Source organism: Canis lupus, chromosome Y, assembly GCF_048164855.1.
Source record: "Canis lupus baileyi chromosome Y, mCanLup2.hap1, whole genome shotgun sequence".
Lineage (NCBI taxonomy): Eukaryota > Metazoa > Chordata > Mammalia > Carnivora > Canidae > Canis > Canis lupus.
In genome coordinates, this window is record NC_132877.1 from 2,841,938 (window position 1) to 2,855,230 (window position 13,293).

At 41.1% G+C, this 13,293-nt stretch overlaps 1 protein-coding gene across 1 annotated transcript; it reads left to right on the forward strand.

Moving 5' to 3' along the window:
* The first annotated feature begins 6,714 nt into the window (after positions 1–6,714).
* On the forward strand, positions 6,715–12,641 carry LOC140629105 (odorant-binding protein-like). Its single transcript, XM_072818551.1, has 6 exons — positions 6,715–6,792; positions 7,275–7,414; positions 10,575–10,645; positions 11,146–11,256; positions 12,115–12,216; positions 12,619–12,641. Exons 1-6 carry the CDS (start codon positions 6,715–6,717, stop codon positions 12,639–12,641), a joined length of 525 nt encoding a protein of 174 aa, XP_072674652.1.
* Positions 12,642–13,293: the final 652 nt, after the last annotated feature.

Sequence of the window (13,293 nt, forward strand, 5' to 3'; positions counted from 1 at the left end):
CAACAGTAACACCAACTCCCCCTAAATATTGTAAGTAACAATGACCTGTCGTGAGTACTGCTATGTCAACTAACCCAATCGTTTTCCGTAGAGAACATTTTCCGTTACAAGAGCTCATTCTGTTTACCTTGAGTCTGTTGAGGTTGCATATCAGATGATGTGATAGATGTTAAAAAGCAGTTACGGGGTCAATGCAGCATCATGCAGGGTCATGCCAATGATAGTCATTCAGAGACAAGCAGTGGAGACAGAAGTTGGCAGGGATGACCGAAAAAAGTTGGAGAGCCTCTACCCATGCGGTGTACCACATGCCTTTAAGGCATATTCTCCTGCAGAAGGTGATTTCCTTACAAGGTGATTTTTGAACTTTCTAAAGTCAGGTGAGCCACAAACCACGATGATGGTATAGCCCCAAAGGGCGCCCTGTGTCTCTGCTCTTGGGAAGCAATGGAGGATACAAGAGCAATTGGGGACATTAGCTTCCAGGCGACATATAACATCTTGAAGCCACAGAGCTTTTGGAATTGGAAGAGCAGAGTGTCAGTCCATCAAGAGTCCTGTAAAATCATTTTTGATGGGCCATCTCCATGAGCATGCATTCTGAAATTATCCAGTTCCTGGCAGGGAACTTCATCATGAAAGGTCCCATCCAATGTACATCCACAAAAAAATTCTCGTGGTTCTTCCTATATTGTAGGGATGGAGCGTCTGAAGTTTCCTCGGACCGTGTGTGCTGGGTTAACTTGAACCCTTGACATTATACACCTTGAGGCCCACTGTCGTAGGCTATTATACGGTCAACTCACTTGAACCTTCTGTCCTGTTTCCTTCCCTCTAGCTGTGTCACGTGTCGTCTTCCTCATGGAATCAGATCAACAGTAGGAAGAAAGCACTCCTTATTTCTACTCGGCATCATCTCTCTTTCTTCATAAACATGTTTCCTTTTGCCATTTCATCTCTCTCGCTATCATTCAGATCCTGTTTGGTGTTACTGGATTTCATGTGATTAAATAAGTTGACTAAACATGTGTTCTGTATCTGTGTTTTTGTGCAGATAGTCACTTATTTATAAATACCCAAATATCCACTTTCAATATAACTATCCAGGAATGTATGGCCATGATAGGATCAATATCCCATCAGGGACAGTTTACATTAGGACTAAAGTGCTATAGTGGTGTCATGAAGAGAGGGAGAAAGAGATCTAACCCATCAGGAGAAAGAGGAAATTCTGATGGATATATTTACTTATAGGGATGAGGCAATCTGGTCAAGAAAGTGTTCCCTAGATGCCTCTTATCCACCACAAGGGAAGGGCATGGGTGCCCATCACTGAGATTTATACTGAGACTGTCCTGCACAACATGAGTCATAATCCAGGGGAAATGCCGACTCTCACAACACCATCACCTATGATCCTGATGAGAAGAACTGAGATTTCTTTACAATAAGATTGTCAGTCATCCAAGGTGGGGCAGCAGCTGAGACCTGGTCAATGCCTAGGGTCATGAAGTCGATGTGATACTTGCAGAAACAGTCAGACTGAGGGCTCAGTTGGGAGGCTGCTAACCTCGTACTTGAGATCTAAGATGTGCCGTTCCATTCAGCTTCCCAGAGCAGTGGACACTGCGATGTGTAAGGAATGGCCATTCCGACTGCAATAGGCAAACTCGTTGATCAGCTATCTGTGACACACAGGTGTTCAGCATTGAAGAGATTAGCAGTCTGGATGCAAACCTTGTTCTGATGGTTGAGCCAGAGTTCAGAGAGCTACTCCAGGCCCAGGAACATAAAATTAGATATAAACAATATTTAAACAATAAATAGTGTTTTTACGTACAGAGGCATAGCCTCCAAATGGGCTGTAGCTTACACATGTCGAAAGCATCAGTAAAGAAGATTATCATGGCTTCTGTTGGAAGTCACAAACATGTCAAGGGCAATGTTTCATTTGTGCTTCTTGAATAAAACAGTGTATGCATTTGGAGTTCTGACTCTGGTTACAAGATTGTGTCTGGAAATGCTGGAGAGTGAAGTAGATCAATCAATCCTCAACCTCATGGGCATGTTGAAAGGTAAGCCTGGGCAATAATGTGTTTAAAATACTGTGAACTATACCACACATACCTATATATCATCGTGTGTGTGTATGTGCATATATACATATGCATGAATATTATGTGTAAAAATTATACATAATTACAGAAATCTGGTAAAAATAAAAGCCAGAATCTGTTTGTTTGTTTTTTTTTACCTAGTTTCTTTCACTTTTTCATGAAGATATGTGTGTGAGACTAATATTAATAAGGAACGGGTGGTTGTCACCACGGATGGTCTGGAAATGAATAATCACAGAAAACATTTAACAAAATGATGGCAACCAAGTGGGCTTGGTTGAAGTCAGTGAGGGCATCGGGACAGAATTCTATATGCATCCTTTAAACTAACTGCCAATAATATTCAAACACCAATGCTGTAAAAGTCTTGGGCAAATGCCTAAATGTTTTATTTCTATGGAAAGCAACGTACAATGTTGTGTTCTCAGGTTGGTCGGGAAGGTAGTTTTAAAGTATGAATATGCAGCAAGGGGATCTAGTTGGAATATGATGATAGAAATTCATGTGCAGGGCAGCCCGGGTGACTCAGCGGTTTAGTGCCACCTTCAGCCCAGGGCAAGATCCCGGAGACCCAGGATTTTGTCCCACGTTGGGCTCCCTACATGGAACCTGCTTCTCCCTCTGCCTGTGTCTCTGCCTTTGTCTCTGTGTCTCTCATGAATATAAATAAATTCTTTAAAAAAAAAAAAGAAATTCGTGTGCGATGCTGTTCAACCGCCTCAATGGTACCTCTCTTGTTGTTTCTTTTTACTAAGAGATGGTATGTTTTTGTTGTGTATGGCTTCCTGACATTAAAATGGTTTATTTGGATGTAAGTTTAGACCTTGGTTTCAATAATAGCTGTAGTAGACAGTGGGGTTGCACAATTCTTGCAAATTTCACTATGAGACCTCGTGAGGAGCTAGGAGAGGGCTGGAGCCCACCCCCTGTCATATGCCTACAATCATGCAACGAGGAACTTTGCTCTCATTAAGCAACTGCTTAGCTTGAGGGCAAGTCCTGCTCAAAGTTAGGTGGGTTTGGAACAGTGTAAATCTGCATCAGCTGAAGAAGAGGAAGATGTTTTAAAAAGTTTCATTACTTAACAACTGGTGTGGGGGTCAATCAACTGAGGAATATGCGGGCTGCAGAAGCCATATTTTCCGACGGGGCAATATCACTAGAATGCAATAATTTATCACTTAAGAAAGACAACCAAACACAGGACCTTTCACATTTGTCTGAAAGGATAAACGACATAAGAACCTGGCTATCAAACCACGAACGAGGAGCGTATGCTGAAAATAACAAAATCCTGATGAAAGAATTCAATGAAGCCCCAAAGAAAAGGAGAGTCCTCTCATGTTCAGTGGACTGGAAGACTCAAAATAGTAGAGCTATTTCCTCATCAAATGGCTGTTTAGATTCCACACAAGTAGTCTTCTGTGGAATTGTCAGCAGTGACTTTGGCTCATCGAGACAAGTTTATCTTACACTTTATAGAGGAAGCCAAAGATCTAGACTAGATAGAGAGCAATGCTGAAAACGAAGGATGAAGTTGGAGGACTCATGCAACCTATGCTTAGACTTTTCTGTAAAGCTACACCAAGTAGTAGAATATGCTATTGTGGTAAATAGGCCTACACATCAATGGATAGAAGAGGAAATCTAACAATACGCTCACAGAAATATACCCAAGTGTTACAGAGAAAGCGATTAAAGGAAAAAATAACAGACTTTTCAACAAATTCAGATAGAGGGATTGGAGAAAAACATTACATCTGAATGCAAACCTTACACCTTATGGAAAAGTCAAGTCAGTTTCATCGTCTTTACGAGTTTTGAATTCGTATGCAGTACATCTGAAACTAATATTATATGTGAACTGTGTTTCACCTAAATTGTTTTTCAGGGTAAAACACAATAAACTCCATATAGATCATAAATATGGTAGTCAAGCAAAATTACATCACATTTTTAAAAAGATTTTATTTATTTATTCACAAACACACACACACACAGAGGCAGAGACACAGGCAGAGGGAAAAGCAGGCTCCATGCTGGGAGCCTGACATGGGACTTGATCCTCGAACCCCAGGATCATGCCTGGGCCATAGGCAGGCACTAAACCGCTGAGTCACCCAGGGATCCCCTGCATCACTTTTTATAAGGAAATGTGGAGGAAAACCTTAGGACAGAAGTCATTCAAAGAGTTTGCAGAATCAACGCTAAAAAATGACCATTTAAAATAGATTCATCAAATGCTCCAGCAAAAAAAAAAAAAAAATGTACTATAAGCAACAGGCTTTAGAAAATATTTGCCCATCCCACAGTGACAAGGACATGTATCCTGAGTGTGTAAAGAATTCTCTAAACTCAACAATAGGTAAACAACCAAGAAAACGCAATCAGAAAGGGGGCAAAATACTCCAATATACATTTCATCAATACAAATGCTGTAGGAGATAGGCCAATCACCACTACACACCTAGTAGAATGACTAAAACAACAAATACCGATAACATTTAAACCCGGTGAACAAGCATCAACCCGGGTAGAAATCTAAACTGAAACAGCCACTCTGAAGATTAATCTAGCAGTTTCTGGGTATTTAAGCCAAAACATATTATATATTCTAGCAATCGTACTCTTGTAAGTTTGTCCCCTTAAGGGGAAAAGTGGACACTTGAGTTTACACGTAAGAAAGAGTGCGATCTTGCCATTTGCAACAGTGTGGATGGAGGGAGAGGGTATTACGCTAAGTGAAATAAGTCAGAGAAGGACACATATCATACAGTTTCATTTTATTTTTTAAATTTATTATTAATTAATTGATTGATTTTTTTTGGAGTTCAATTTGTCAACATATAGCATATCACCCAGTGCTCATCTCAAGTGCCCCCCTCAGTGCCCTTCACCCAGTCACCACAACCCCCAGCAAACCTCCCTTTTCATTACCTCTTGTTTTCTTCCCAGAATCTAAAATAGAAATGTATGAACAAACAAACCCAAAGCAAGAAAAGGCCCATAAACACAGCAACCAAACTGGTGGTTGCCTGAGAGGAGGGGTTGGGGGATGTGCAAAACGGGAGAAGAGGAGTGGGAGGCACAGGCTTCCAGTTACGGCATGAACACGTTCGAGGGCGAACACGTGTCATGTCAGAATAACCCGCGTGTAGGATGTCATAAGTTGAGGAAATAAATTAAAAAAAAATAGTACAAGGAAGTATCTTCTTTTAGTCTCTGGTTCAGTATAACATGATTTAAGGTATCTTTGCAATACCAGAATTTAATCTAAGGGCACCTGGGTGGCTCAGTGATTGACCATCTGCCATTGGTTCAGGGCATGATCCCAGGGTCCTGGGAGAAGTCTTGTATCGGGCTCACAGAAGGGGCCTGCTTTTCCCTCTGCTTATTTCTCTACCTCTGTGTCTCACGTGAATAGATAAATAAATAATCTCTAAAAAGTAATCTAAATACTTTTATTAGGTTTTATGGCTTGTGGTTTTAAAGTGAGAGAAATGTCTCTAAAGAAGCCCAAAGTTGCACATGTGCGTTCCTCTAAGATTGATTATCATTTTGTTTTTTGTCCTTAGCTCTTCCAATCACCTTGAAGATACTTGGGGGCATAATTTGAGCTAGAATCTACTTTTAAAAATATCCTATTCCATGACTGACCAATTCTTACCCCACAGCCCACTCATCATATTCCATAAATGACCAAATGTGAGCAGAGGATTGCAAGATCCATGTTGTTTTCTTATCTTATTTGATTTTTTTTCTTATTTCATTTCAATAACCTGTAAGGATGAGGGGCAAGTTCGTTCAATGTTGACTAAACTGACCATGGTAAGAGTTTCCTAAAAGACTCGTGTTTTATCGACCGATTCCCTGGTTTTATTAAAAGGTGTTAAGGACAAGGTAAGACCTCATTTCTCCAAACTAAGCACTTTCCTACGTGCTTTCCATAGATACATAATTACCTGATGTTCATTATAAGTTCAGAGGGACAGACATGCTCAGGATACTGCACACCTTGGTCACTAAAAAAACACCATGGTGGTGTCACCCCCAGCTCACGACTTCAGTGACTTGGAAAGACAGGGCGACCAGATGTCTGCATATTTGCATCTTTGCATTTGCATTTATGTGTTTCCACGTGCCAATGCCCACATGTAGGTCTCCCCATCTTTCCCCAAGTAATAGGGAGACGTTGTGCTGGGGCAGGAAGGTCATCTCCCTGAAACTCATTCAAGAAAAAGTGACGGTGATGTTTGGTTTTTCCAAGACTGACTGAGAAATGTATCCACGTGACAGGAGATATGCAGGCTTGAGCCAAACAAGACTAGAGGCGGACGAGCTTCTAAATGTCGTTTCTAGAGATACAGGAAAGAGGTACAATATGTCCCGGGTCTGAGACATCCTTGGGATACATCGCAGCCAACCAGGATGTTTATATTCAGGGTTGCACAATGATCTCGTGTGAAGAATGACAAGAAGTCAAACATTGCCACATCCATAGACATATAGTATATAAAGTGATGAAAACTGAGAATCTCGTCAACAGGTAACCCAACTCTGAGCTTCTGCGGAGGAGGAATCGAGAGGCGCTGGAGACATGAAGATCCTACTGTTGTGTCTTGCACTCGTTTTGGCTTCTGATGCCCAGCTACCCCTTCCTAATGTACTGACACAGGTATTGTGAACACGCTGAGCTGATAAGGTGGTCTTTATGTGTGTGTACGTGTGTCTGGTTTCTGTGGGGAGGGGAGTTTATATGTATATCCAAATGTATGTACTCCAACGTTAGCCGTCTACTTGAAACTCAGAATGCCTCTGTTAATCGTGTCTTTACATATTTCTACTGGATGTGTTCCCTGTGGTCTAGTAATTGCACATTTCTACATTTCTCCTGTAGTATAAGAGAGAATGTGCATCACCCAATGAGCTGGTTGGGGTGGAGGCCTTGCAGTCGATAAGCATGGTTATGCTATTTTAGGAATACGTCGATTTGTGGTTTTGCTGTTGGCTTGGGTTTTCCCAGTATTATATAAATTGTGTGTTGTTCAGTAAAGATACTCTGTGCTGATGCAAAAGAGAAAGGAGAGCCATGATGGCCGATGTTGGAGAAAATGAAAAGAAACTGAGGAAAGTTACTGATGGGAACTTTGCTTTTAGGTTTCAGGACCATGGAAGACGTTGTACATATCATCCAACAACCTTGACAAGATTGGCGAGAATGGCCCGTTTAGGATTTATATGAGAGGTATCAATGTGGACATACCAAGACTCAAAATGTCATTCAATTTTTATGTCACGTAAGTAAAAATAACATAGACTAAAATTGCCTGTCAATGCTTCGCCCTCAGGGGGCATCTGATTCCAGGTTTGCAGTGAAATGTCAGGAGTGAAAGGGTGTGATGGTCTGAGTTCTTTATCAAGTTAGTACACCTTGTTGTTTAAAGACATGGTTCTCATGCTTCTGTGACCATAGGGTTCCTGACTTTGGCTTTAACAGTCTACCCTAAAAACTCACAAGTAGTAATTTTTAATCATTATTACATTGCTAAATTCACCAGAGCCTTTGTTGCTTCAAGTTATTCATTAAGAGACCACTCTACTGTAGGCATGTATTAAGAACTCAGAAAACTAAGAGAAGATGAGGAAACTTCTTTGTTCTTGTTGAGTTTCATTGGTCAAAACAGAGCCCGATAGAGATCTGTAAACTAGTCTCAACACTATACATGAGAGTGAAGACGGGGTGGAATGAGAGCAGCCAAAAAAGGCCAACGACTGCATGCGGTGAGTTCAAAGAACACTGGCACAGGGCAGGTGTAGGGTGCTTCTGAAGGTGGACTGGGATGTTCAAACAAAGGAGCAAGGGGACAGACGTTGGCACCCAGATCAATGGAAAGGGCCTGAAATCAACGAGAAAATTTGAGCACCTGCACACATTTCTCTCTGTGACTCTGTCTCAGACATGGACACACATCCTTGAAAGTTACTGGTACATTGGAGGTAACCGTAAGCACATACTTTGACGACTCCATCTGCAAATACCAATCATTTCATCCCAACGTTTAAGTTTCCTCAGAAGGTCCCGAGAAGTATACAATGAAGCAAGAGGGATCACTTAATTCAAAGAAATGGAGAGCGTCCGGAAGCACCAAATCTTGCAAACAGATCCACCGCCCATAAGATTAAAAGCTATATTTACATTCGAGGTGGAGAGCTGTTTCTTTTTACTGTTTGCTGTCCTTTGAATCCAGATAGAACTGCGCTGCTGACCGGTGCTAGCTTAGGAGTTCAAAAAGGAGGCAGTATAGAGAAACAGGAAAGTTTGCAAGGCGGAGGGGGACTCAAGCAGAAAACAAGATGTGAAGGAAGTATCGCAAGGCTGAGAAATGCCTGGGCAAACCTACTGGCTGGAGGACTGATGCCAGGAAAAGCTTGAAAATAAGGAGAGAAAGGTGTTCATCTGTCAGGTTGGGGGAGACATGGGAATAAAAGGGAGGATTATATTTCTAATGATATATATCAAAAACCATGCCTTAGAAGGAACGGAATGAAGTCCGTGTCTGAGGATCGCAGTTGTAAAGCTGTAAGTGGGCTCCAAGATGTCACACACAGTAGAGACAGACTGTGAGGAATGAAAAACCGAAAAGGATGAGCATTAAGACATTACAATAAGAGGGTTATGTTTGGAGGGATGCATTTATAAATGTACACATGTAACTGATGACGTATAAAACATGTAATTTTGTTTAATAATCTGTAATAATTATATACACGCCTGCAGTAGAGCCAGCATTCCATTAATAATACTCGAAGGCTTCCCAAAGTTAGTGATGGAAGAATCTGCTGTATATGATACATAATGAGTATAATAACGTGTGCAATGTTAGGTGGTTGTCGAATTGATTATGATAATACATAGGACCCTGGGTGTCTATGTCACATATGCAGAAAATCAAATCACGCACACATCCTGTCTCAACAGATACATAAAGGATTGTCTACAATATACAACACGGTTGGTTATAGGTCATATATGCAGATAATCAAATTAAACAGACCCTATTCCAAAAGATAAATCTGTTAGGATTTATTTATGTATGTATGTATGTATGTATTTATTTATTTATTTATTTATTTATTTATTTAACGAACACCTTATCATCTTTTTGGTCCTGTTTACAGTTTTTGTGTCTGTCTGCATTTTGTGACTTTGCGTGTAGCCTCTGCTTCTGCAAGGTTTCCTGAAGCGCAGTGTACACATGATTCCGGGCTTGCACGTGAAGGATAGTTCACTCATTTCTCACATATGTGGGCACGTACCGACGTTTTGAGGCAACACGTGAAACATTTCTATTTGCGCAGAAAGCCTGCTTCTTCCCTCTGCATTAACTGTCCACCCATGCGGCCACGCAGAGAACACCTGACGTGCTTTTCGTCCGCTGCTCCAGAACTTCACACAGAGGAAGCACACACCCTGCTTTTTCTTTCCTCCTGCTCTCTTTGCTGCCCATGGGGTTTTTAATATTTTTCGCCACAGCTCCCCATACACGGTAATTTTTGCCATTGCCAAGTGAAAGTACTCCGTACAGTAACAGTGTGTCCGTGGGTACCAAGTGAAAGTACTTGTACTTCGTACAAATAACAGTGTGTACGTGGATAATTTTTCCACTTTGGGGTTATTTTGAATCAGTCTGATAGGAATAGCTGTGCGGGAATGTTTGGGTTGACGCGGATTGCAGTTCTCTTGGGTTGTGTGCAACTGCTGCATCACAGTACAGGGGCACCTTAACCACAGGAAACTTAAACTGTTTGCTAAGTGACAGCGCCTTTTGGATTATCGCCCGTAATAAAGCAGATATTCAATGGCAACATGGTCTTTCTCAACCCTCCTATTGACATTGTCTGTGATTTTATCCAGTCCTATGAAAGGGAAATGGGATGTCACTGTGGTTTTACTTTGCACGTCCCTAAGGACCCTTGCTTGGACCACGGTTTCCTGTGGCCATCTTCTGTGACATATCTGCTCAAGAAATTGCCTCATTTTAGTTGGATTGTTTCCTCTTTTATTATTTGTGCTGTATGCATTCTTCCTATTTTTCCAAATATACGTTTTCGTCATATATACTCACAGAGACATGAAAAAAGGTTTCTTATGTGTGTGACATATATATAATTGCTGTATGTAATGTACAAAAAGTTTCCATATATAACAAATGTGTATCACATATATTCATCTATTCCTGTATGCGTCTCTATATCAGACCAGTAGGTAGACAAAGACATCCTTGTGAGGTGATATTTGATCCTGGAAAACCTGTTTCTTCTCTTTCCAATATCACACTGTGTATAGGCACTCAGTGATGCCTCATGCAGGGCCTTGTAGGATTGAAACAAAGAAAATGTTAACCACGGAACAAAGTTGGTTTTCATCCGTCCACTTGAAGATTTTTTGTTTTTAAGGGTTGACGGAGAGTGCGTTGAAAACTCTGTTGGGGCATCAATAGGACGAGACAATCTTATCAAGGCTGAATGTAAGTACAAGCGTTTTATTACCAGTGTCTTTTTAAATAACATTGTCACTTTCTTTACTCTCACATGACCTTTCCATTTGCCTGAATCATCAATGTTCTCTTGTTTAATTTTCTCCACTTTGTAACCCTTTTTAACCTAGATTTGGACATGGCGAATTTAAGGGAGAGAAACAGGTCTTGGGGAACTAGGCATTGTAACCAGATAATATAACTAGAGAGAGTTGTCTCAAATTGTAACTAGAAAACATTTTAGCAACACTGGGAGGTGTGAAATGGCTTAGTGCACGTGTGAAATATTTAATTGCACGAAGGCAATGTGCCCCCTATGCTCCTTGATATGATTGTCACGTTCACTGAGCTGTTGAGGGGACGTAGACACCAATACAAGAATGTGGTGACAGTATGCTAACTACACCTTGGGAAAGCCAATCTCAATAAATTAACCAATGCAATATATAAATTTTGTCTAGACTATACATATATAATTTTGTCTCTTACAGATAATGGTGGCAATTATTTCCGAATTATTGGTATGACCCCAAATGCCTTCATAGGCTATGATGTCAATGTGGATAGCAAAGGGAAAATCACAAAAGTGGCTTCATTGGTTGGTATGTATTACGGCTGACAATTGTCGTGGCCATACAACACATCCACTGTTGGCATTTTCATTGAGAAAGTCAGTACATATGCACATTACTAATTAATCTGCAAAAAAACCTAAGTCTCTAGGTGCCCTACGTCAAGGATCCTGCAATTATTCTAAAACACAAATGTGGAAACAAGGGCTGGTAGCTGTGGGAGCTCTTAAATCACCAGACATTTAACAACAAGTCACAATTATTAAAATTGAAAATTAAAAGAAATTGAGTTTATTAGAAATAGTTTCCTAACAGGTCAACAAATTTCAAGTCTTGACTACACACTCACTGAGATGGGTGCCGTGGCCTCTGGGACAGTAGGTGTCAATTGGGAAATAGGCATCTTAGAACTGTGGTTTTAATGAAAAACAAACAAACCAACGAAGCTGTCTCCCATACGGGAGACATTACCATTACATCCCATTACCATGGGAGACACGGCTGCTATTGGTCTAGAGGGTGAGAACGGTCCTTCCAATTGCTTTGGGTCCAGAAGCAACGTGCATGTCAGATCTAGATTCTGAGGCACAGGCCGAGGTGCAGTCGATTGGATTTCTTGCTGGATTGGGTCCAAGATTCATGGATTTCCTACTGCGTCCCTGGAGTCCTGCTGCTGATGCTGGACAGTGCACGGCTGTGCAGTTGGGCAGGGTTTCACGGCTCTTACCCACCAAGTCAGGCAGCTGACATTGCCACAAGGGCAATATATGGTCATTGTTTGAGACTCCATGAAGGACTAGATTTCCCCATAAGTGATTCTCCTTCTGTATTTAGAAATTCTTGGGGTTTCTAATGGGCATTTTCCACTTTATGCATGCTGATTTCCAGGCAGAGGAGCTCATGTTAATGAGGAGGACATTGCAAAGTTCAAGAAGCTGAGTAGAGAAAAGGGTATTCCAGAAGAAAATATTATATACTTAGGCGATACTGGTAATGTGACTCCCGATATATATTTTCTTGAATCTATCCTTCACTCGATACATAGCTCTGCTCAGGAAAAAAAAAAACTCAATTTCACCTTTCTCTTTCATGAATGATCTTGTATAAAACCTACTATTGAAAAGAAGAAATCATGGGGCACCTGGGTGGCTTGGGTGGTGAAGCTTCCGATTCTTGATTATGGCTCAGGTCATCACTTCTGGGTTGTGGTTGGAGCTCTGCATCGGATGTCATACTTCTGCCTCACCCTCTCATCCTCTTCCTCCTTGCTCTCTCTCTAAAATATTTTTGAAAAAATTTAAATTAAAAAATAGAAGAAATTCTTACAAACTTTGGGAAATGGTCGTGATTGGTTCTTCCTTTTTTCACCTTTTGTATTTGTTTTGTTCCCAGACAACTGTCCCAACCATGAATAACAACAGTAACACCAACTCCCCCTAAATATTGTAAGTAACAATGACCTTTCGTGAGTACTGCTATGTCAACTAACCCAATCGTTTTCCGTAGAGAACATTTTCCGTTACAAGAGCTCATTCTGTTTACCTTGAGTCTGTTGAGGTTGCATATCAGATGGCGTGATAGATGTTAAAAAGCAGTTACGGGGTCAATGCAGCATCATGCAGGGTCATGCCAATGATAGTCATTCAGAGACAAGCAGTGGAGACAGAAGTTGGCAGGGATGACCGAAAAAAGTTGGAGAGCCTCTACCCATGCGGTGTACCACATGCCTTTAAGGCATATTCTCCTGCAGAAGGTGATTTCCTTACAAGGTGATTTTTGAACTTTCTAAAGTCAGGTGAGCCACAAACCACGATGATGGTATAGCCCCAAAGGGCGCCCTGTGTCTCTGCTCTTGGGAAGCAATGGAGGATACAAGAGCAATTGGGGACATTAGCTTCCAGGCGACATATAACATCTTGAAGCCACAGAGCTTTTGGAATTGGAAGAGCAGAGTGTCAGTCCATCAAGAGTCCTGTAAAATCATTTTTGATGGGCCATCTCCATGAGCATGCATTCTGAAATTATCCAGTTCCTGGCAGGGAACTTCATCATGAAAGGTCCCATCCA